The 23,944-nt window shown below is 41.3% G+C and overlaps 1 protein-coding gene across 1 annotated transcript in view; it reads left to right on the top strand.

The window, feature by feature from the left end:
• Positions 1–3,702: 3,702 nt before the first annotated feature.
• EBPL (EBP like) overlaps positions 3,703–23,944 on the top strand; it is a 42,122-nt gene continuing 21,880 nt past the window's right edge. The window contains exon 1 of the mRNA XM_043991339.1: positions 3,703–3,983. Coding sequence (XP_043847274.1) covers positions 3,807–3,983 — 177 coding nt within the window. The 5' untranslated portion in view covers positions 3,703–3,806. The remainder of the gene's footprint in view (positions 3,984–23,944) is intronic.

Raw genomic sequence — 23,944 nt, 5'->3', positions numbered from 1 at the left:
AATACTTCTGATGTTGTTAAAGCTTAAAACTGCACTAAGGCTTTTGGGATACCCTACATGTGGATGGAGTGAGCATCAAAAGAGGAGAAAATGTTGAATGATGGTCTTAGAATGGTATTATAGAAGAGGCAATTAGAAGTAAGGAACATGCCTACTCCCACCTTTTCCATTGTGTTAGATCTGTGAGCCAGGCTATAAAAGCCATTAGGAAACTGTTGTTAACAATTTAGGTCTGGGGTCAGCAAACAAGGAACAAGAGCTAGATCTGACCACAGTAAAACTTTATTTTTAAATATAAAAGCCATTCTTAGCTCTCCAGATTTGGCCCAAGGATCTGGCATAAGTGGGTGGTGATGAATGCCTGTGCTAGGACAATGCCAGTAAGGATAGAAATGCCCGGGTGGATTTAAAAGATGTTGCAGAGGTATAATTAAGTTGTTTGGTTGTTTCAGTCATGTTCAACTCTTCATAACCCCATTGGGGGTTTTGGGTTTTGTTGGAGTTTTGTTGGAGTTTTTTTCAAGATATACCAAAGTAATTTACCATTTCCTTGTCCAGCTGATTTTACAGTTGAGGAAACAAGCAAACAGAGTTAAGTGACTTGCCCAGGGTCACACAACTATTCAGTGTCTGAGGCCATATTTGAGCTCAGGAAGATCAGTCTTCCCTAACTTCAAGCCCAGCACTCTATCCACTATACCACCTAGTTGACCAAGAAGACTGGGTAATTGGCTAAGAGAGATTTGATAGGGGAAAGAGTCAGCAATGACTCTGGTAACTATAATGTGTGAGATTGAGTTGTAGTGCCACCAACAGAAAGTGTAAAGAAGTTGGATAGCTTGGGGAGAAATATATACTAAGCTCAGTTGGTGTACCATCCTAGGGCAGAGGAGAAGTGTCAAACTCAGTCCCAATGGATGCTTGCAAAACTCCCAAGTAGCAAACCAGATTAAAATGTCATTGGGAGAGGGCAGTTAGGTGGCTCAGCGGATAAAGCACCAGCCCTGGATTCAGGAGGACCTGAGTTCAAATCCGGCCTCAGACGCTTGACACTTACTAGCTGTGTGACCATGGGCAAGTCACTTAACTCTCATTGCCCAGCCCCCTCCCCCTAAAATAGTCATCGGGAAATGTCCAACAAAATAAATAAAAATACAATAGACAATGTTAATTTGTGATTTTCTAAAAAAAGAATGCAATTCTAATCTATTTCTATTTGAGTTTGACAGCACTGTTCTGGGGTAACATCATTTAGAGACCAAGAGAAATTAAAAACCTACCAAGACCATCTAGCCAGTTAACAACAGAACTAGAATTAGAACCCGGTACGCAGAACCACTGGCCTAGAGATCACAGTATCAATTTAGAAATAGACAAGGACCTTAAGGTCATCAAGACCACCCTCCTCATTTTACAGATGAAAACACTGAGGCCCATGATGGGTACCTTGCCCAGGCTCACATAGCTAAGGCAGGATTGGAACCCAAGTCTTCCTGACTCTAGGACTAGTACTCCAGCCAATAAATCATGCTAACTCTAGATATTTCCACTATACAATGAAAGGTGAGTGCTTGAGTTACTGGTTCCTTTAAAGCTGGTAAGTTGATTTTTTCACCATAAATTATGTGGACGTAAATAGGTCTCACCTCCTATTAGAATTTAAGCTCTTTGAGAGCAAGGACCATCTTTCTCCTTTAGGTTTCTCTGTGCTTGGCTCATTGCTGCCAGTGCTGAATGTTTTTTATTCCATCCTTCACACTAGGAGTAAGCCCCAAAGCTGGGATTCAAACCCAGGTTTTGACTCCAAATCTCACATTCTTTTCATTACAATGTACTGCAGCCTTGACCCTTCTACCCTTTTATTGTTCAGTCCTTTCAGTCTGACTCTTTGTGACCCCATTTTTTGTGGGGGGCGAGGCAATTGGGGTTAAGTGACTTGCCCAGGGTCACACAGCTAGTAAGAGTTAACTGTCTGAGACTGTATTTGAACTCAGGTCCTCCTGAATCCAGGGCCGGTGCTCTATCCACTGCGCCACCTAGCTGCCCCTTTGTGACCCCATTTTGAGGTTTTCTTGGCAAAGATACTGGAACCCTTAACCGTGTCCTCCAGCTCATTTTAGAGATGAGGAAACTGAGGTAAACAGTAAATTGCCCAGGGTCACACAGCTAGTAAAGTGTCTGAGGCTGGATTTGAATTCATGACGATGTGTCTTCCTGATTCCAACCCCAGACTTTTTTTTTTTTTTTTTTTTGGTGAGGCAATTGGGGTTAAGTGACCTGCCTAGGGGCACACAGCTAGTAAGTGTTAACTGTCTGAGGCTGTATTTGAACTCAGGTCCTCCTGAATCCAGGGCCGGTGCTCTATCCTCTGCGCCAACCCCAGAACTTCTAAGAAATTCTTTTCCCCTCTCCCTCTTTTATTTCTCTTTCCTTCTTTATTTTTCTATTATGGAACTAATGATATCCATAAGTTTGAAGTTCTGTGAAGCACTTCGTGAACCTCGAAACACAATATAAATGTGACTGCTTTTTCACCCTAATCCTAACCATCCCCTCAAGCCCCACTGCCTCATGCTGCTCCCCTGGGCCCCAGCATTACCCAATACTTTTGGCAGCTATGACGATTGATGATCCCAACAGATGTCTAAGGTCCGCTTGGTTTTACCACTGTCACCAATTGTTATCACTATTTAAAGCCTCTTTTCTAAACTTTAAATGGAGCTAGGGTTGGGGGCAGAAACAAAGGCCTGACGAAAGGATTCTTCTGGCCAAGTAAACTGAACTTGGAGCCTCCTTCCCCATGTTTCCTCTCGCCTCCCAGTTGCTCCTTGAAATGCAACAATCAGGGATTTATTCCTTTAATTAGATGCTGACTGATGTTAAAGTTTTAACTTGTTTTCACTCCCCCAGTTATTTCCAACTGAGTGTCCTTTGAGATCCTAGAGCATTTTTTTTTGATAGGGAGGGGAGATGGAGGAGACAAACTATGAGCACCCAGCCGGGAGAAGGAAAAGAGGGTGAAAGACAGGACACGAAGCGCAGAACCGGAGAGTTCTGATCGCGGTTAAACAGCACACGTACCCCACAAATGGCCATTCTGCATCTACTTAAAGACATCCACCTCTGGCTCACACTTCCCCAGGCAGCCTACAGTTTTGCATAGCTGGCAGGAAATTGTCCCTTACTCTCAAGCCTAATGGTAAACCTCATGGCAACGTCCACCTGATTTTGCCTCTGGTTTGACCAAAAAGAACAAGAGGAATCCCTCTTCCCTCCCCCCTCCCCCCCCCCCCCCCCAGCCCTTTCATTGCCAGATCTCATCCATCCCATAGAGTTGTCTAGCGTCCTTGCAGACCCGTACGCAACCGTCACCTTCGAAAAGGAGCTTTGGAAGGCGGTCGACTCTGTTGAAGGACTAGTGCGAGCAAGGACGACAAAAAACCCCAAATCCAAACTACTTTTTCTCCCCTGCCCACCCCTACTGAACTCTTCAAAGTACATACAATGTGGGAAGGAACCTGAAAGGTTAAACGGGCAAGAAGGTGAAGCCTGATTTTCCACTGGGGGGAGGGAGGGAGAAGAGAGGACAAAGGGGGAAAAGGTGGCCCTTCCCGGAGCCCACGTTGCACCTCCCTACTGCCCTCTCCTTCCCCGCGCCCCTCCCCTTTGGGGCGGACTTCTTAGGGCAGGCTTTCTCTCCTCCTCTCCCAGTCCCTTTCTACTAGCAGCCTCCCTGGCTCGCTCCTCCCCGCCTCTACCTTGGCTCCTGCCTCGCCATCTCTCTCACTCCCTGTGGGCTGGCCAGGATGACCCTGTGGCCTGCGGAGCTGAGCAGCCCGGAGGCTGCCGGCTCACTGCTCCTGTGCGCCGCGCAGCTGGCGGCGGGCTTCGCACTGGGCAGCCGTCTGGGCCGCGGGGCGAGTTCTGCTGACCGCTGGGTGCTAGTCTGGCTCTGCTATGACGCCCTGGTGCATTTCACGCTGGTAAGTGGGTAGGGTCCTGCAGCCTCCGGCCCCGATCCCTTCTTCCTTCCGGGGCCTTCATTACTTAGCGCGCTCGCGGGATGCTGCGGCGCTGAGACCAGAACCATCCCTTCCCCCACCGTGGAGACCAGACCCTTTACCATGCTCCCCCAACACCGACCGAGGCCCCAGTAGTGAGCCTCCAACACAGTGGGGCTCCAGGTTCTTTCCCCTGGAGATTTGGACTGCCAGCCGAGAAAGAGGCAGCTCACCCCAGCCTGCCCACTGCACCCACATTTGGGGCATCATCGTGAGTGTAGTAGAGAGAGCCTCAGAGTCCTGAAGCCCTGGATTCCAGACCCTCTTCTTATACACACTGGTTGAGTGAGTCTGGTCAGTGCCCCAGGCAACTTTCTAAAACTGTGAGGGAGGGAGTAGATGCCAATTTGCTTTAGTGTTGGGAATTGACTTGTTAGGTGTGGCCTGGGTGTGATTTCCCAGATCCAGATTAAAAGGGGGTGGGGATGGGGGAGATCTCCACGTAAAGTTATTGGATGAAGCCTTTCCTAATCCCCCCCCCCCCACTTCTAGTGCCCTCCCTCCCAAACTACCTTGTACTTAACTACTCTGCATATTTCTGTATTAACTTTTTTTTCATGGTGCATATATGATTATACACACTTATCTCTCCTATTAGAGTGTAAACTCATTGCAAGTAGGGATTGTTTTCAAATTTTAAACATTGTTATTTATTTTTTACTCAGCACTTAAACCACAAAAAATAGCATTTCCACATACAAAGTAGAACAGAAAGAAGATTGCATATGAAACTGCAAATCTCTATTAGATAGAGCTTCATTTTTCAATTTTAACCTGTTACCTTCTCTTCTTAATTTTCTTCAGTGAACAAAAATATATTTTCTCTTTCCGCACCCCTTCTCCTTTGGGGAAAAGAGAGAGAGACAGAAAACCAAAAGCCTTGTAACAAATATAAAGTCGTACAGAAAGAACAAATTCTCTCAATGGCTATATCCAAAATATCTGTTCCATTCTGCATCTCAAGTCCTATCTCCTTTCTGTCATGAGACAGGTAGCACAGTTTCATCATTAGTCTTCTGCACTGGCCTGGTCATTGCACTGGTCCTAGCTCTAAAGCCTTTCAGAGTTTGTCTTTACAGTGTTGTCATATAAATCATTCTCCTGGTTCTACACACCTCAGTATACATTGGTTCATACAGAGCCTTCCTGGGTTTCTCTGGAACCATCTCCTTCATAATTTCTTATGGGTCAATAGTATTACATTGCTAGAGACTGTTTCATTTTCTGCACTTGTATCCCCAGAACCTAGAAGATATGCCCACCATGTAGTAGACACTTGATAAATACATGTTGATTGGACATTCCAGGAAGATGGAATCAAGTGGACAAAGCCTAAGAAAGTCTGGAAAGTACAGGTCGTGTTTTTAGGAAAGAGTAGTGGAGTTTGGCTAAGGAACAGGGTATTTAAAAAGGCATATTGGGAAATAATGTTGGAGAGGAGATAAACTGCAAGGGACTTTGAATGCCAGAAGAAATCTAAACTAGATTCAATAGATGATGGCAACTCACTGAAGAAATGGAGTGGCCTGAGAGAGCTATTTAGCTAACCCAATCCGGTCACTGTACCCTATCATTTAAATTTTAAAAGGAGTTAAAGATGAAAAGATTTATCCTAGAGTCAATAGGGAGCCAGTGCCATTTATTGAGTAAGGGAATTATCTGGGCTTTAGGAAAATCACTTTGGTAATTATATGGAGGACAAATTGGAAAGAAGAGACACAGTAGGAAGACCAATGAGAAGGCTATTCAATAGTCCAGGTGAGAGGTGATGAGGTTATGAGCCATGGACTTAAATGGTAGCTATAGGAGTGGAGAAAAGGGGACATGTGGGAAAAAATGGAGATAGACCTGATAAGATTTAGCAACTGATTGGATTTGTGAGGGGAGGAATTAAAGTGATACTAAGTTGGGAGAGCCTGGGTTGCTAAAAGATGGCGGGGACTTTCTTAGTACTAGAGAGATCTGGAAAAGGGGAGAGTTTGGGGGGGAAATATAAGGTAATGATATCTGCCATAAAGATCCCAACGATTTCTTCCTGGTACTTGCTTAGAATCACCAACTATCAAAAATGAAAGATGAGAGGAAGAGATGGAAATGTGAGAGGGGAATCTTAGATACTGTGTAGTTATAGAATCATAGACATCACAGCTAGAAGAAGGTTAGAGCCCATTTTTACCAACATTCAGACTTTCCAGTTGAAAACTGAAACCTAGAAAAGATAAGTGATCCTAGTAGAGTAAACCCTGGAAAGGACCTGGGTTTTTATCTCAACTTTTCTACTTGTTATTTGTGTGACCTTGGGCAGGAAACTTCATCTCTCTAGTCTTGGTTTCTTCTTCGGCAAAATGGTGGTAACAGGTTAGAAGAGACGATTATTACAGCCCATGACAACTTTAAGTTGATTTCTTAGCAAGTGACTAATCAGAATAAAAACTCAGTTTTGGCTGTCACATCTAATGTTCTTTAGGATGATTTATTTTTTTAAATGTACTGCTGTCTTTGTTTCTGCCCCCAACCCTAGCTCCATTTAAAGTTTAGAAAAGAGGCTTTAAATAGTGATAACAATTGGTGACAGTGGTAAAACCAAGCGGACCTTAGACATCTGTTGGGATCATCAATCGTCATAGCTGCCAAAAGTATTGGGTAATGCTGGGGCCCAGGGGAGCAGCATGAGGCAGTGGGGCTTGAGGGGATGGTTAGGATTAGGGTGAAAAAGCAGTCACATTTATATTGTGTTTCGAGGTTCACGAAGTGCTTCACAGAACTTCAAACTTATGGATATCATTAGTTCCATAATAGAAAAATAAAGAAGGAAAGAGAAATAAAAGAGGGAGAGGGGAAAAGAATTTCTTAGAAGTGCAGTGGTTAGAATTCTGGGGTTGGCGCAGAGGATAGAGCACCGGCCCTGGATTTTACAGATGAGGAAACAAGCAAACAGAGTTAAGTGACTTGCCCAGGGTCACACAACTATTCAGTGTCTGAGGCCATATTTGAGCTCAGGAAGATCAGTCTTCCCTAACTTCAAGCCCAGCACTCTATCCACTATACCACCTAGTTGACCAAGAAGACTGGGTAATTGGCTAAGAGAAATTTGATAGGGGAAAGAGTCAGCAATGACTCTGGTAACTATAATGTGTGAGATTGAGTTGTAGTGCCACCAACAGAAAGTGTAAAGAAGTTGGATAGCTTGGGGAGAAATATATACTAAGCTCAGTTGGTGTACCATCCTAGGGCAGAGGAGAAGTGTCAAATTTAGTCCCAATGGATGCTTGCAAAACTCCCAAGTAGCAAACCAGATTAAAATGTCATTGGGAGAGGGCAGTTAGGTGGCTCAGTGGATAAAGCACCAGCCCTGGATTCAGGAGGACCTGAGTTCAAATCCGGCCTCAGACGCTTGACACTTACTAGCTGTGTGACCATGGGCAAGTCACTTAACTCTCATTGCCCAGCCCCCTCCCCCTAAAATCTTATCAGGTCTATCTCCATTTTTTCCCACATGTCCCCTTTTCTCCACTCCTATAGCTACCATTTAAATCCATGGCTCATAACCTCATCACCTCTCACCTGGACTATTGCATAGCCTTCTCATTGGTCTTCCTACTGTGTCTCTTCTTTCCAATTTGTCCTCCATATAATTACCAAAGTGATTTTCCTAAAGCCCAGATAATTCCCTGCTGTCTTTTGGTTTCATATCACCCTTATTTCACAACATTATTTCACAACATTATTTCACAACATTATCTCACTCCCTAATCCAAAAAGCCATCCTTTAGAGCAGAGATTAGAAAAGAAAAAGCAGAGGAGCAGCTAGGTAGTGCAATGGATAAAGCACCAGACCTGGATGCAGGAGGACCTGAGTTCAAATCTAGCCTCAGACACTTAACACTTACTAGCTGTATAACCCTGGGCAAGTCATTTAACCCTCATTGCCCCACCAAAAAAGAAAAGAAAGGAGAAATTGAATAAGCTCTCAAAGGGAAAAAACAAAACAAAACCCAGGATCAGATGACTTTACAAACAAATTCTAACAAACATTTCAAAAAAATAGTTAATTTCAGTAATACAAAAACTATTTGAAAAAATAGGAAAAGGAGTCCTACAAAATGCTTCAAATATAACCTTAATATAATATAATGTAACATCACATAACATATATATTATACATATATTTATGTTATGTGATGTTACATTTATATATATTATATATATAAAATATCCAAACCAAAGAGAATCATAACAGAGAAAGAAAACTATATACCAATATCCCTAATGAATATTGAAGCAAAAAAAAAATTAAAGCATAAGTAAAGTGACTACAGCAACACATCACAAAGATTATACACTATGATGAGGTTTGATCTATACCAGAAATTCAGGGTTGGTTCAACAGTAGGAAAACTGTTAACAAAATACACCATATTAATAAAAAGAACAACAAAAGTCACTTATCAATAAATTCAGGAAAAGCTTTTGATAAAATATAACACCCATTCCTATTTTTAAAAAACACTAGAAAACATAAGAAAAACGGGCCTTTCTAAGCCCTGTCATGATAGGGCTTATCTTTCTAAAATTAAGAACAAACATTTATGTAATGGAAGTAAACTAGAAGTCTTTCCAATAAGATCAGACAAGGATGACCACTCCACTTTAATGTAGTACTACAAATATTAACTATAGCCATAATACAAGAAAAAGAGGTTGAAGGAATGTGCATAGGCAAAGAAATACTTTTTTGTAAATAATATAATGGTTTACTTATAGAACTTTAGAAAGCCAATTAAAAGTTAATCAAGGGACAGCTAGGTGGCACAGTGGATAAAGCACAGGCCCTGGATTCAGGAGGATCTGAATTCAAACCTGGCCTCAGACACTTGACACTTACTAGCTGTGTGACCTTGGGCAAGTCACTTAACCCTCGTTGCCCTACCAAAAAAAAACAAAAAAACCAACAAAAAAAGTTAATCAAAACAATAACTTTAGCCAAGTTGCAAGATATAAAAGAAATCTACACAAATCAACAGCATTTCTGTATATTACCAACAAAACCCAGCAAGAAGAGAAAGAGAAGTTCCAATTTGATTACTACAAACTTTATATAAAATACTTGAAAGTCTACCCATTAAGATATACACAAGAATTATATGAATACAACTACAAAACAGTCTTTATAATAGTAAAGACAAGGTTAAATAATTGGAGAAATGTTAAATGCCCAAAGGTAGACTGAGATAATATAATAAAAAATGACAATACCATATAAATTAATTTACTTATTCAGGGTCATACCAATTGAATTACTTCAGAGAGCTATAAAAAATAATAACAAAAGTCATCTGGAAGGGAAAAAGGTCAAGAATCTCAAAAGAATAAAAAAATGGAAAGGAGGGGGGCATAAGTACCAGATTTTACATTTTACTGCAAAGCAATAATCATCAAACCAGTTTACTAGTTAAATCAATAGCAGTTGATCAGTGGAAGAGAGTAAGTACTCAATAAGGAGAAGCAAAAGAACCTAGTATTTGATAAACCATAAGATCCTAGTTACTGGGGAAAGGTCTCACTATTTGTTTTTTGTTTGTTTGTTTGTTTTTGTTTTTGCAGGGAAGTGAGGGTTGTGACTTGCCCAGGGTCACACAGCTAGTAAGCGTCAAGTGTCTGAGGCTGGATTTGAACTGAGGTACTCCTGAATCCAGGGCTGGTGGTTTATCCACTGCACTACCTGGCTGCCCCAAGGTCTCACTATTTGACAAAAATTACTGGGAAGACTGCACAGAAATCTGACACAAACTGTGTTTAAACCATCATCTCACATCATATAAGTTCCAAATGGATAAATGACCAATATATAAAAGGTCAAATAAACAATGGAACAAAAATAAATTAGCTTTCAGATCTATAGACAGGAGAATTCATGACCAAATAGAGAAGCTCACAGAAGTTAAGATATACAGTTTGTACAAAGAAATAAATACGACTAAGATTAAAAGGGAAACAATTAAATGGGAAAACATCTTTATGGCAAGTTTCTCAGATGTGTCATTTGCAAGATGTATAAGGATCTGATTCAAATTTACAAGAAGTAATTCCCCAACTGAAAAATGGTCAAAGGATATTAGCAGGTAGTTCTCAAGGAAGAAATCCAAGTTACTTATAGCTGTATGAAAAAAAAATAGTTGAAATCATCAATAAGATAAATACCCATTAAAGCCACCCTAAAATTCCTCATCTCATTTAGCAGGTTGGCTAAGTTGACAAAAATGGAAAATAAAAAAGGTCGGAGGGTTGTGGGAAAACCTTCCCCCTCTAGAATTCTCAGCAATGACTAGATTCAGTTGTTTCCTAGAGTTTGTGTTGGCTTCCTGGTATACCTTTTCCATTGCCCTGCAGGTTTCAGGTTCATTAACTGAAGCTGGTTCAGTTAGCTTCCCTGGGAACGCCCTTCTCCCAGCCTCTGCTGGCTTTTGGCTTGTCTTTGTACTTTTGGACTGAATGGAACAACTTATTTCTGTCTCTTTTCCATTTTCTTTATCATTGTTCTTTATCAATGCTCTTTTCAGATTTTACTGGAGTGCACAGGGAGAGCTAGGCTTCTCCATAATCTTTCATGTCACCACTTTAACCAAAAGTTCCCTGACATTCACATAATTGACATCTAATCCAATATTTTTCTTTTATGATCACCTCTAGCCCTGGTTTAATTAAGAACTCTTCTCCATCTTCTCCATAATTATGTCAGGTGTCCAATCTTGTTCTCTATTTTAAAAAAGATATTTGTTACTTAGTCATTTTGAACTTATTGTGGAATATGGCATTAGATAAGAATTTGTTTCTGATTCTTTATCTCATCTGTTCCATTTTTTTTCTATTTTTTAACATGTACTAAATAATCTTGATGACCACTGCTTTATAGTTTAATTCAAGGCCTTCCTTCATTCCTACATTTTTTTCCTCCATTATTTTCTTTGGGATTCTAGACTTCTGGGTCTTCCAAGTAAATTTTGACATTAAGATTTGTCCAGTTTTCTTAAATATTCCCTCAGTGTTTTGATTAGTATTTTGTAATTGTATCTATGCAGATCTTGATTGTCCATTGGTAGGTTGGTGGTTCCCAAGTAAGTACCTTATGCATTTTGCAGTTCTTTTGAATGAGTCTTCCCTTTCTGTTCTGTACTCCTTGGTTTCATTATGTTGCTTAGAATTTCTAAACTAGCCATATTAAGTAAAGGGTGATATTCCCTCCTGACAAAATTTTCTAGAATCCCTGGAGGAAACACTAAACAGAAAGCTCTTGAGAAAAGGCCAAGTTAAGCATTTTATAAAGGTTTGTCCCTGTCTCTCATTTTTCTTTTTTTTTTTTTGTAGGGCAATGAAGGTTAAGTGACTTGCCCAGGGTCACACAGCTAGTAAGTGTCAAGTGTCTGAGGCTAGATTTGAATTCAGGTCCTCCTGCATCCAGGGCTGGTGCTTTATCCACTGTGCCACCTAGCTGGCCCCCTTGTCTCTCCTTTTTCAACCTACTGGGCAGTCCACAAACTCTCATTACATAAATAAATCCACACATAAACATCAAACCTGGTCATAGTGTATAATCTTTGTGATGTGTTGCTGTAGTCACTTTGCTAATATTTTATTTTAGATTTTTGCATCAGTATTCATTAGGAATATTTGTATAGTTTTCTTTCTCTGTTTTGATTCCAGTTTAGGGGTTTTTTTTGTTTGTTTTTTGCCGGGCAATGGGAGTTAAGTGACTTGCCCAGGGTCACACAGCTAGTAAGTATCAAGTGTCCGAGGTCAGATTTGAACTCAGGTACTCCTGAATCCAGGGCCGGTGCTCTATCCACTGCACCACCTAGCTGCCCCCTCAGTTTAGGTATTATTATTTTGTTGTTCACTCATTTTTTAGTTGTGTCCAACTCTTAATGACCCCATTTGGGATCTTCTTGGCAAAGATACAGGAATGTTTTACCATTTCCTTCTCCAACTCATTTTACAGATGAGTAAACTGAGGCTGGGGCAAACAGGGTGAACTGACTTGCCTGGGGCTGGATTTGAACTCAGAAGAGGCTTAGCACTACCCATTGCACCACTTAGCTGCCTAAAGTGAAATTCCATTATATTGTGTTGTATTCCATTATATCTCAGCATTAGAACAGACTTGCCATCAGAGGACCTGTGTTCAGACCCTGGCTCTGTTATTTACTATTTGGGTCACCTCAGACAAATCCTTTTCCCTCTCTGGGCCTCAGTTTCCTCTGGAAAATGCTGAGGTTGGGGAAGTCTGTAAGATCTTTACCAGTCCTAAATCCTATGGATCCTCTGAGTTATAAATCCCAAACTTTCCCTTCCTTCCAGCTTGTTCTCTGCCTCTCTTGCCCTCCTGTTGTCTGCCTCACTCTCTCTATGAATATATAATATATCTGAGCATATGTTTTATGTAATACATGGAAGCTTTCCTTCCATTGTTGCTGCTTGTCTAATGAAAATAGAGCAGCTGTGGAATGCTGTGTCCAAAAGAGACCTCCAGAAGGTCAAGAGGTCAATCAGGTATGGTCTCTGATCCCTGAACTCCCCCCGGAGTCTTTTTTTTTTTTTTTAAGTGAGGCAATTGGGGTTAAGTGACTTGCCCAGGGTCACACAGCTAGTAAGAGTTAAGTGTCGGGGGCAGCTAGATGGCGCAGTGGTTAAAGCACCGGCCCTGGATTCAGGAGTACCTGAGTTCAAATCTGGCCTCAGACACTTGACACTTACTAGCTGTGTGACCCTGGGCAAGTCACTTAACCCCCATTGCCTAAAAAAAAAAAAAAAAAGAGTTAAGTGTCTGAGACCAGATTTGAACTCAGGTACTCCTGAATCCAAGGCCAGTGCTCTATCCACTGCACCACCTAGCTGCCCCAACCCGGGAGTCTTTTAACAAAGACTAGACCATGTGCTGTGACTTTTATTTTTTTAAATAGTATTTTCTTTGTTTTTCCAATTATGTGTAAAGATAGTTTTCAACATTCTTTTTTTTAAGGTTTTGAGTTTCAAATTTTTCTCCCTCCCCTCCCCAAGACAGCAAGTAATATGATATAGGTTATACATTACAATCACGTTAAACTTATTTCCACATTAGTCATGATGTGAGAGAAGAATTGAAACAAAAGGGAAAAACCACAAGAAAGAAGGAACAAACAAAAAACAAAAGTGAGAACAGTATGCTTCAATCTGCATTCAGACTCTATCAGTTCTTTCTCTGCATGTGGAGAGCATTTTCCATCATGAGTCTTTTGGAATTGTCTTGGATCATTGTATTGCTGAGAAGAGCTTGGGGCAGCTAGGCAGCACACTGGATCGAGCACCCGCCCTGGATTCAGGAGTACCTGAGTTCAAATCCGGCCTCTGACACTTAACTAGCTGTGTGACCCTGGGCAAGTCACTTAACCCTCATTATCCTGCAAAAAAAAAAAAAAGAGAGAAGAGCTAAGTCTGTCATAGTCGATCATTGCACACTGTCGCTATGTTCTATTGGTTCTTCTCATTTCACTCAGAAGTCTTTCCAGGTTTCTCTAAAATCTACCTGCTCATCATTTCTTACAGCCCAATAAGACATTGTGTGTGTGTGTGTGTGTGTGTGTGTGTGTGTGTGTGTGTGAGAGAGAGAGAGAGAGAGAGAGAGAGAGAGAGAGAGAGAGAGAAAACCTTTAAACTCCCTTGTATTTGTTTTTATCCTTGTGAGAGGCACAGCCCAGTGTAATGAACCTGAAAGGCCATCAGATAGAACTTTCTCATTTTACAAGTGAGGAAACTGAGGCACAGCAGTTACATGACTTGCTTAAAGTTAGACATCTAAAAGGTGTTAGAAGTGGGATTTCAAGCCAGATCTGAGCTACCTACACCAGGCTGCATCTCAAAACAGGAAAATGGCTTCAATTGAGCCTCTTTTACATTAGTTATGTACCTGTGGATATTTCATTTAACCCTTCTTATTCTACAACAGTTTTAAAAGATTTTGTAGAGTAGAGGTTCTTAAGTTTTTTGATGCCATGGACCCCTTTTGCAGTTTGGTGAAGCCTATGGACCCCTTCTCAGAAAACTTTTTCAATGCAAAAGCTAAAATACATAGGGGTACAATGGAAACAGAAATTATATTGAAATACAGTTAAAGTATTTTTTAAAGTTCATAGGTTAACCCTATGTTAAGAACTTTTATTCTATAACAGACTATAATGTACCTTGGTGGAAAGAGCATCCCCACTGGTGAAATCACAGGTCTTCAGATTCCAAATTCAGTGTAATTCAAGGAGTATGTAGGCTACCCGGTGAAAAAGAATGACAGCACTCCCTATTTTGTAGGATTGCTATGGGAAAAATTCAATATGGTTTATGGCAAGTTTTTAATTGAACTGTAGCCTATCCAAAATTACCATAATCAGCTGTGTTATAATGAGGCCTTCTTCTAGAATACTCCTTCATACCAAGGCCTTCTTCTACTTCTCCATACTTATATCCTTTTGCTCCTTGCCTCTTATTCTTCAGCCTGCTTCCTTAGAAGGAGTAAAGGAAATTTTCTTACTATGTTTGTCCCTTTGCACACACCAGCTGTTCCACTTTGGGCCTCTTCTCCCTTTTCCCCCTATTCAGAATCTATCTCCTATCTCAATTCTGAGTTCTTTCTGACCCACTCAAAACTGACTTAAAGGTAAAACCAATCTTCCTCCCCCCCCCAATAAAACAAAGACTGAGAATGAATTCATATTTAGGGAATACTATTGAACTTTAAAATGACAAATAATAGAAAGTAGTACAGAGTGAAGAAAGCAGAATTAGAAGAGCAGTATACGTAGAGATAGAACAGAGGGGAGCAAATAAGTTGTATCAATGTACAAATAGTTTGGTCTTTGTGGCTTAATTTGTGATTTAGTCCCTTTTTTGTTTACTTGATCATGCATGTTTTTAAAGATCACCTTTTTTTTTTCAAATTTCAAAAAATTATATCTTAACTAACAACTAGCTGGCTTCCCACAAGTGTAAAACACACTGAGACATGGAGAATTCAGACAGAAAAATAGTTTGTTTGGCATGGAGCAGTTAAAAGGGGATACTCTTTGAAACCTAGCTCTGTCCTTCACTGGCCTAAATAACCTTAGGCAAATTACTTAACCTCTCTGGTAATCAGGGGCAGTTAGATGGTGCCACAGTGCCCAGAGCACTGGGCTTGGTGTCAGGAAGACCTGAGTTCAAATCTAACCACTGATACTTACTAGTTGTGTGACCCTGGGCAAGTCACTTAACTCTGTTTGCCTTAATCCACTGGAGAGGGAAATGGCAAGCCAGCCCTGTGTCTTTGCCAAGAAAACTCCATGGACAGTATTGGAGTGCTATGGTCCATGGGGTCATGAAGAGTCAGACATGATTGAACAACAATAACCTGGTCCTCACTTTCTTTCTTTTCTTTTCCAGATAATTGAAAGAATTTCTTGTTCCTATATCATCCCATTGCACCATATTTATGATCTGTTTTCTTTCTGGTCCTCACTTTCTTCTTTTGTAAAGTAAGAAGGCTAGATTCAATGACCTCTCGTGTCTCCTCCAATCCTAAACCTATGATTTATATCTCATTATATTGCTGTGAAGCAAGATCCATTTTGGCACAAATATTTAAATGTCTACTGTTATCATTCTTGTCCTTTGGTGTTCACCCCTTAGAACCAAAAGATGCTTTATGAATATTAGCTTCAAACTCTGCAAAAATTGTATGCTTAAAAGTGTGGTACTTTCATTTCAGCTAATCAAAAAACAATTAAGATTTACTCTAGTGAGTGGCCATTTAGTAGAGACTCATTTGTCTTTCTTTTTTTTTTTTGTCTAGGCAATGAGGGTTAAGTGACTTGCCCAGGGTCACACAGCTAGTAAGTATCAAGTGTCTGAGGCCGGATTTGAACTCAGGTCCTCCTGAATCCAGGGTTGGTGCTTTATCCACTGCACCACCTAGCAGCCCCGCTGCCGCCCCCCCCCCCCCAAACTCATTTGTTTTATTCCAGCTCCCCTGGCCTACTTGACTCACTTTAAAAAGTATTCATCCAGTATTTTGTTGGATATTTCCTTCTTTCTTTCTTTTTGTTTTTGTTTTTGTTTTTGTGGGGCAATGGGGGTTAAGCGACTTGCCCAGGGTCACACAGCTAGTAAGTGTCAAGTATCTGAGGAGGCCAGTGCTTTATCCACTGTGCCACCTAGCTGCTCCCCATGAATATTTATTTCTAAAGAAAAGGAGGACAGCCAGGGTGGTTGTGGCTGTCAAATGTGAGCTTCTGGGATCAGGGGCCATAGTACACCATGGTACAATGCCTAGGGTCTTGGGGAAAGTCTTGGAATTGGAAGGGCCCTGAGATTTCTAGTATAGCAAGGAATATTCTTTACAACCTCCTTAACAAACAGTCATCTTGCCTCTGATAAAACACTTGAAGTAACAAGAAGTTCACTTCTCACAATAATAGTCTATACCACTTGGGGTTAGTTCTTATCATTTGCTCTGGAGACTAATAAGATCACTGGGACTTGTAAAGAAGTTCCTTTAGCATCTGGGCCATTTACACACCTTGATTCCAATCAATTCAGTAAACACTGTCCTGGGGGCAACTAGGTGATGCAGTGGATAAAGCTCGGGTCCTGGATTCAGGAGTACCTGAGTTCAAATCCAGGCTCAGACACTTGACACTTACTAGCTGTGTGACCTTGGGCAAGTCACTTAATCCCAATTGCCTCACCAAAAATAAATAAATAAATAAATAAATAAACACTGTCTTAAGGGCTGATGATATAAATAAGAAAAAGAAAAAAAAAGACAGTCTCTGCCCTGCTGGAGTTCACCTTTTGATGAAGGGAGGCAACAAACTAAAAAAGTCTGGGAAGATAGGAAGGGAATATTAATGGATGGGGTACCTGGCAGGGGCATCATGTTTTGCAAAATTCAAACCAAGCAGAGTTGCGGGTAGAAAGTGGAGAGTTGGCTGAAAAGTTCACATTCCAACCTTCTCTGAAGTAAAGCTGGAGGAGGAGTTTTGAGCTCCACTCTCTAGTCAGAGGGGAGAGGAAGCTGAGGGGTAAAGAAGCTGAGTTAACTGCACTGTGATGAGATTCTAGATGGTTAGTTTATCCTGGGTGGGACATCACAGTCATACTCCCTGATTCCTAACCAAGCATCCCATAGCCACAGTTTTTGTTAGATATTGTGAAATATAAAAATTTGAGACGTCATTTCTGGATAATTAATAATCAGTTTTATTAATTGTGGCTAGTGGATAATTAACAAAATGATGGTCAATGACCAACCCTTTCTGGAGAATGAGTTTTTTAAAAGCCTTTGGAAAGGGCCATGTCCATGAAGGCAGAAATCAATTCTGATTGGTTAACAATCAATGAGGGGGTGGACATATTAGTGAGGAGGTGGGCAAAAAGGCTTCAGCTCCTCCTGCAGAAAATGTGACCTAATAATGAGATTCAACTACCTCCAGCAATCTGGGCAAAAGAATCCATCTCTACCCAGACCTCACTGGGTCACCCTCAATTCTAATGGAAGTTTCCTAGGACAGACCCTGGCTTATTTCCGAAGGGCAGGATCTCACTTTAGACTGGATTCTTTTTTTCTAAGGTCTCCTGGTTGGGTGGAATACCGTGAGGATTTAGGCAATCTTATTTATCAGCAGTCCTTCAGAGACCAACTGAATAACCTACTGGGGTTTATTTCTGAATCAGGAAGTAGAAAGGGAAAACCTTAATCTCAATAATTGGTTATGTAAGGGGCTAAAATTCTAGCTATACTGTCTAAAATATCTAATGAGTGGTCGCCAATAAATCATAAGCTTTAGCAAGAGTTAGACTTTTAAGCATTTATTAAAGAGAATAAGAATTTGGTGAAGAAGAGAGAGAAAGGTAAAAATCTAACTATTTCTAAGAGACTCCATCATCTGACCTGCCATGGCAAGGTCAGGAACCAAAAGAGCAAAAACCCCTCTGCCAGCGTCAGCTTCCTACTTTGTGTCCTCCTCCCATTAATGAGAGGCTCCTCAAGTTGATTGGCTGGTTGCTTGATAGACAGTACCCATGAGCAAATGTCACTTCCTGACACCAAGGAACTGACCACATGGCTTGCCCTCAGGCGCCTTCTCCTCATGGTGGAGCTTTCCTACAGTAACTCTCCAGCAGGTGACATCATCCCAATTGTTATAGTTATTAATATGAGAAATAATAATTTCTCTCATATATATGTATATTTGTATGTATATATGTATACATGCATATGTATTCATATATACATATATATCTATATGCATATGCACGCGCGTGCGCACACACACACACATATATATATATATATTTATTGGCCAAATTGGGCCAAATCCATAGCCCTGGAATTTGTACCCAATGCTTTTGTTAGGAGTAGGCTTGACTCCTGCAGAAAACCTGTTAGTTCAGGCTCTGCCAAATGATCATAGGTTATTCAACAGTAAACAAAAGGAAGTTTACTTAGCTGTAGCATAGGAAAAACACTCCTCCACTTAAACTTGGGGAGTCATGGCCCCATTATCTCCATAATGGGAGTGCCTGTGGTCTACACAGGGTAAAGTATGGTGATTCTGGGTCTTATGAAAGCTGCCAAATCCAAAGCACTGGAGTTCTTAGTAAACTATTTTTTATCATGTCTTGAAGTATACGTGAAGCTTAGGGCAGCTAGGTGGCACAGTGGATAAAGTACTGACCCTGGAGACAGGAGGACCTGAGTTCAAATCACCCCAGACTCTTACTAGCTGTGTGATCCTGGGCAAGTCACTTGACCCCAACTGCCTTAAAAACAAACCAACCTGATGTATATCTTGTCACTGGACCCAGAGGAGAGAATGAGGTTGGTGACCTTGCACAGCCCTCCCTCACTTAAATCCAATTTGTTGCAAGTCATGACATCTGTCATGGTCCTCTACATGAATGAAGGACAAACAACAAGATGAAGCTTGTCAATATGACCAGAGGCTACCAGGAAACTACATCAAGGGTCAGGAGCTTGAGTCTTTAGCCCTCTAAGGTAATCAAGTCCCAGGGAACAATATAGTCTCCTTTAGGGCTGGGGAGGTGATGAGGAAATGAGCCTACCTCATATTGGGGGGATGGTTGAGGGAGGAACTAGAGGGGAAGATGGAACCCTAGTAGATACTGGTCCTATTACAGCTTTCCATTGCTTCTTATTGGGCCCCTGGAGTTAGAGAGAATAAGCCCAATCTCTCTTCCATGTGTCAGCCTTTTAAGTACTTGAAGTCAGCTCTCATTTTTGAACCTTAGTCTTCTCTTCTCCAGGCTAAATGCCCCATGTTCTTTGAATCTTTCTATGGTGTGGCATGGCTTACAGATCTTGCACTGTCCAATTTTCTTTCTGGATCCATTTGAGTTTGTCACAGGGTCCCTCTTAAAATTTGTTTCTCAAAACTAAGCAGAACACTCCAGATGTCTGGCTGGGGCAGAGTATATTAGGACATTTACTTCCTTTCTTCTGGCTGTATTTTTTATTTGTGGTTTGTTTTTTCTTAATCCAGCCCACTATATTAACTAGTTAAAATAATAATAATGGTTCTTATTTGCATAACACTTTATCCTTTGCAAAGGACTTTATATACTTGATCTCCACAGCTATCCTGTGAGGGAGGTGCTATTATTAGGCTCATTTTACAGATGAGAAAGGCTTAGAGGGATTAAAGTGATGTGAAAGGTTAAGTCACTTGTTTTTAATCACTCTGCTATTAAACATCTGAGGCTAGATTCAACTTTCTGATTCCAGTGCTCCATATACTAAGCCATGTTGTGAATTGGATTAGGAAATATGTTTCAAGGAATCTTTTCAGAATATCAGTCTTTGTGAAGCAGAGGAAGGTTTTTTTCTTTTTCTTTTTCCTTTTCCTTTTTTTTTTTTCTGTAAGAGGAGAGAAATGTGTTGGAAGTCCTGGTGACAAGTACCCAGCCTACCACGGGGCAGGGATGATAGACCTGGGATGGCCATTTGATCCATTAACTTGTCATCATTTTGAAATAGCCTGTGTCCTATCTCAATTTCATGAGGCAGCATGTCCACTCTGGACAATTCCCATCAAATGGAAGTCATCATCTCATTAGGAGGAGGACAGCTGGGCAGCACACATCTGTGAGGGTACTAAAGCCTAGTCACTGAGGGCAGCCCTAGGAGTTGGAGGCAGCTGATCCTGCAGTCAATGGGAATATATCCTGTTGCCATGATGTGACACGAACCTTATTTGACTACCATTTTTGTGATTCAGGTTTGGAACTAACTAATGAGTTTAGGACAGCTAATATACCAGTCCCGCTTTTTCAATAGTGCCTTCTTTTGTAGCTAACATAACTAAATTTTATATGGTATTCCCTGAGGTTCTTTTGAAACCCATGTTCATACAAGTGAAGTGCAGTTCTAATTAAATTGAATCTTTTATTGAAATTTCCATAACATTTCTTTGAGGTGTTTTTTTTTAATTAAAGCTAGAAATGAAAAAATTCAGTACATCTCCCTTAAGAAACAGCCTGATTATACCCCAGTAGCTCTTTCATTTAAGCATTTATTTTTATTAATGTCTTGGTTAAGAACTCTGTTTTAGAAATATCAAAAATTCAGTGTCTGGTCTTTTTAGGTGATGAGTTAGGCTAGAAATTGGTTACTTGATCTTGCTTTTCAGATGAGAGATTTCAGTTTGGGACTAATTTCCCTCTCAGACATTAAACAGTAATGTTTTTTTTCAAAATTGCTATTTTTGTTTTGATAGCCCAGGCCTTTTTGAAAGAGGTTCATTCAACAAGCATTTATTAAATGCCTACTATTCCAGGCACACAGGGGATGAAAAGACAAAAGAAAACTCCCCCTCTCTGCAAAGAGTTTGCATTGTACTGGGAGCAAATTCACTAAGAATTCTCAGGGGTCCTATGAAATTTCACATCTTTCTTTTTTCTATTTTCTTTAATTGCTATGAAACACATGGAACTTAAAATGAAATGGACCAAACAAAAACCTTGACAGCCACCGCCTCCCCTTCGGCATGAATACTGCAAAGGCTAGTAGAATGGAGAACAGTTTGCATCTGAAATAAGTCACTGGAGGAAATGGCAGTGGCATAAAGGAAAGCCTACAGAAACAGCAGTATTCTGGCCCAAGGGGAAACACTGCAGATGCTGTTATAATCAGCAGGCATGGCCTTGCTCTGAAAGAAGAGGAGAAAGTGGCTTTCTAAGTGAAAGCGGGAAGTCTTTGCAGCATTCTCCTCAGAGACTTGGAAGAGTTGTCCAGTGTGTGCCACATAGAGCCTGGAAGAAATGACTGTCAGAACTCTGGGTCAGATATACTAAATAAGAGCATGACCATTGAGAGCTTTGAATAGGAAAAATAAAATTCTGCCCCCCCCCCACTTCCCTTTTCTTTTCCTTCTAAGGCATTCCTTTTTGTCTTTCATTTTTATCCTTTTCGTGTCACCAGAAGTGGAAACCTGCCTTGGTTCTGGTGAGTTGTTGGGAGTGCCATATAACTATAGTACCCTAAGCCATAGCATGAGAGCCATAGGGGCCCCCATCAGGTTCAGAACCACGGCAGCTATGTCTTTGAAAACCTTTCCTGATGCACAGAGCCATTTCTGAATGGCTGCTTGGTGGTAGCCATGGTGCTGAAAAGAAGAACATTCATGGGACTAGCAAAAAGCAAGAGTGTGAGCCCGTTTGCTCTGTGCATTTGTTACAGCTTTTAATAATCAAGTGGCTCACATGAATATTTACTGTTTAAACAGTGGTTTGTTTAATGTTAAAGCTTGTCTGGGAGCAAAGGGGGCTGGCAGATGACTTGGCATTTCTGAGCAGCCTAAGAGGACATTCTGTATAACTGAGTGAAAAAGTGAGTGAGTAGAAAATCAGTTATTAAGTACTGACCGTGAGCCAAGCACTGTGCCTTAGCACAGTGTCTTAACCTGTGTGTAGCCCTCTCATTCTGCATTTCTTTTCACTCAGTTTTTTTGGCTAATCCAGAGAATGAAGAGATATCTGTCCCTTTCCTTCATTATCCTCTGCTGTCTCATTGGGAGTAAAAGATGGTTTTCTTATATGTTCACATGAGCTGAGCATGGGTCATTTTGCAAGGTTAGATCCTGAGTTATTGACAACTACTGTAGATAGATGCCCCTTCTCAAGAAGCCTTATTTGTTCTATTTGCATCTGTGGGCACAAATCATCTGCAGTGTCCTCAGCCCTGTGGTAGACTGAGGAAAGGGGGCATGTCTTTTTCTAAGACTGCTGTACTTTCATGGAGATGGTCAGTAATGAGGTTAGTTGACAGGTTTCACTGGTGCCTTGCACATCAGCCTCTGGCAACAGAACCTCGTACCATTTGCCAATGATAGCATAGTGTTATGGGCCCAGAGCACCCCAGAAGTTCTCTGGGGTACATCAAGGAACCTTCTCCTTGAGAAGCTAAATCAAAGAACAGACATACCTAAAGAGATAAGTGGAACCAGATTGGATTGAGCTAGCTTTGGGACCTCCATCCTTCATTCTAGTCTCCCTCAATCCTGGGGAGATAAGATTAGGTGTGGCTGCTGCCTTTGTGTCCTGAGGAGATGGCTTGAGAGATCTGCAGCCACCCCTCACCCAATTCCTCCAGCCACCACCAGTGGGGGATGGTCCTCCCTAACTAAGGGAACTTTCCACAGTCAGATGGTCACCCCCATCAGTCCTCTATAAAAGTACCTGCCTATCTCCTGTTCAAGGAGATTGTTATCTCAGAGCCACACTGTGCCATGCCTTTCTCCCCATGAGAAGTCCAAGGATTTCTTTCATGGTTTCCCTTCCCTTCCCCTTCCCCTAAATAAATTACTATCTTTTTTTTGTGTGTGTGAGGCAATGAGGGTTAAGTGACTTGCCCAGGATTACACAACTAGTGTCAAGTGTCTGAGACTAGATTTGAACTCAGGTCCTCCTGAATTCAGGGCCAATGCTTTATCCACTGCGCCACCTAGTTGCCCCCAGGTACCATATATTTTGCCATTATAATCAATCATCATAACTGTTTCCCTCCATCCTATTCCCTTCCCGTGATATTTACTCTATTTTCTATCTTCTTTTACCCTATTCCTCCTCAGAAGTGTTTTGCGTCTGACTGCCCCATCCCCCAGTTTGGTCTCCCTTCTTTCACCCTTCCTTCCTTATCCTCTTCCCCATCTACTTTCCTGTAGGGTTAGATAGATTATTCCTCCCAATTGGCTGTGTATATTATTCCCTCCTTGAGCTAATTCTGATGAGATTAAGGTCTTTGAGCTTTGAGTTTTAAATTTTCTTCCTACCTCCCTCCTCAACCCTCCCTATGAAATCAAGCAATTCATTATAAGTTATACATGAGCACTTATGCAGAACAGCTTCACTTTCCTCAAAAGTATTTTACTTTTTACTGCTCCCTCCCCAATCTGCCCTTCCTTCCTTCCCCTCTTCTCTACCCCCCCCCACTTATCTCCTTCCCCTCCCACTTTCCCTCAGGGCAAATATATATTACCATACCCACTTGAGTATGTATGTTATTCCCTCTTTGAGCCAATTCTGATGATAGTAAGGTTCACTCACTCCCCCACTCCTTCCCCGTCTTCCCCTCCCCTCCATAAGCTTTTTCTTGTTTCTTTTATGTGAGCTACATCTCCCCACTCTACCTCTCCCTTTCCCTTTCTTCCAGTGCATTCCTGTTACTAATTAACTTTATTTTAAAGATGTCATCATGGGTTAGCTAGGTGGCACAGTGGATAAAGCACCATCCCTGGACCCAGGAGGCCCCAAGCCCAAATCAGGCCCCAGACATAAGCCACCCTACCCTGCCTGCCCCACAAAAA

Source organism: Dromiciops gliroides, chromosome 3, assembly GCF_019393635.1.
Source record: "Dromiciops gliroides isolate mDroGli1 chromosome 3, mDroGli1.pri, whole genome shotgun sequence".
NCBI classification, from domain to species: Eukaryota; Metazoa; Chordata; class Mammalia; order Microbiotheria; family Microbiotheriidae; genus Dromiciops; species Dromiciops gliroides.
Note: the sequence above shows the minus strand (reverse complement) of the source record. Positions and strands in the feature narration are given on the sequence as shown.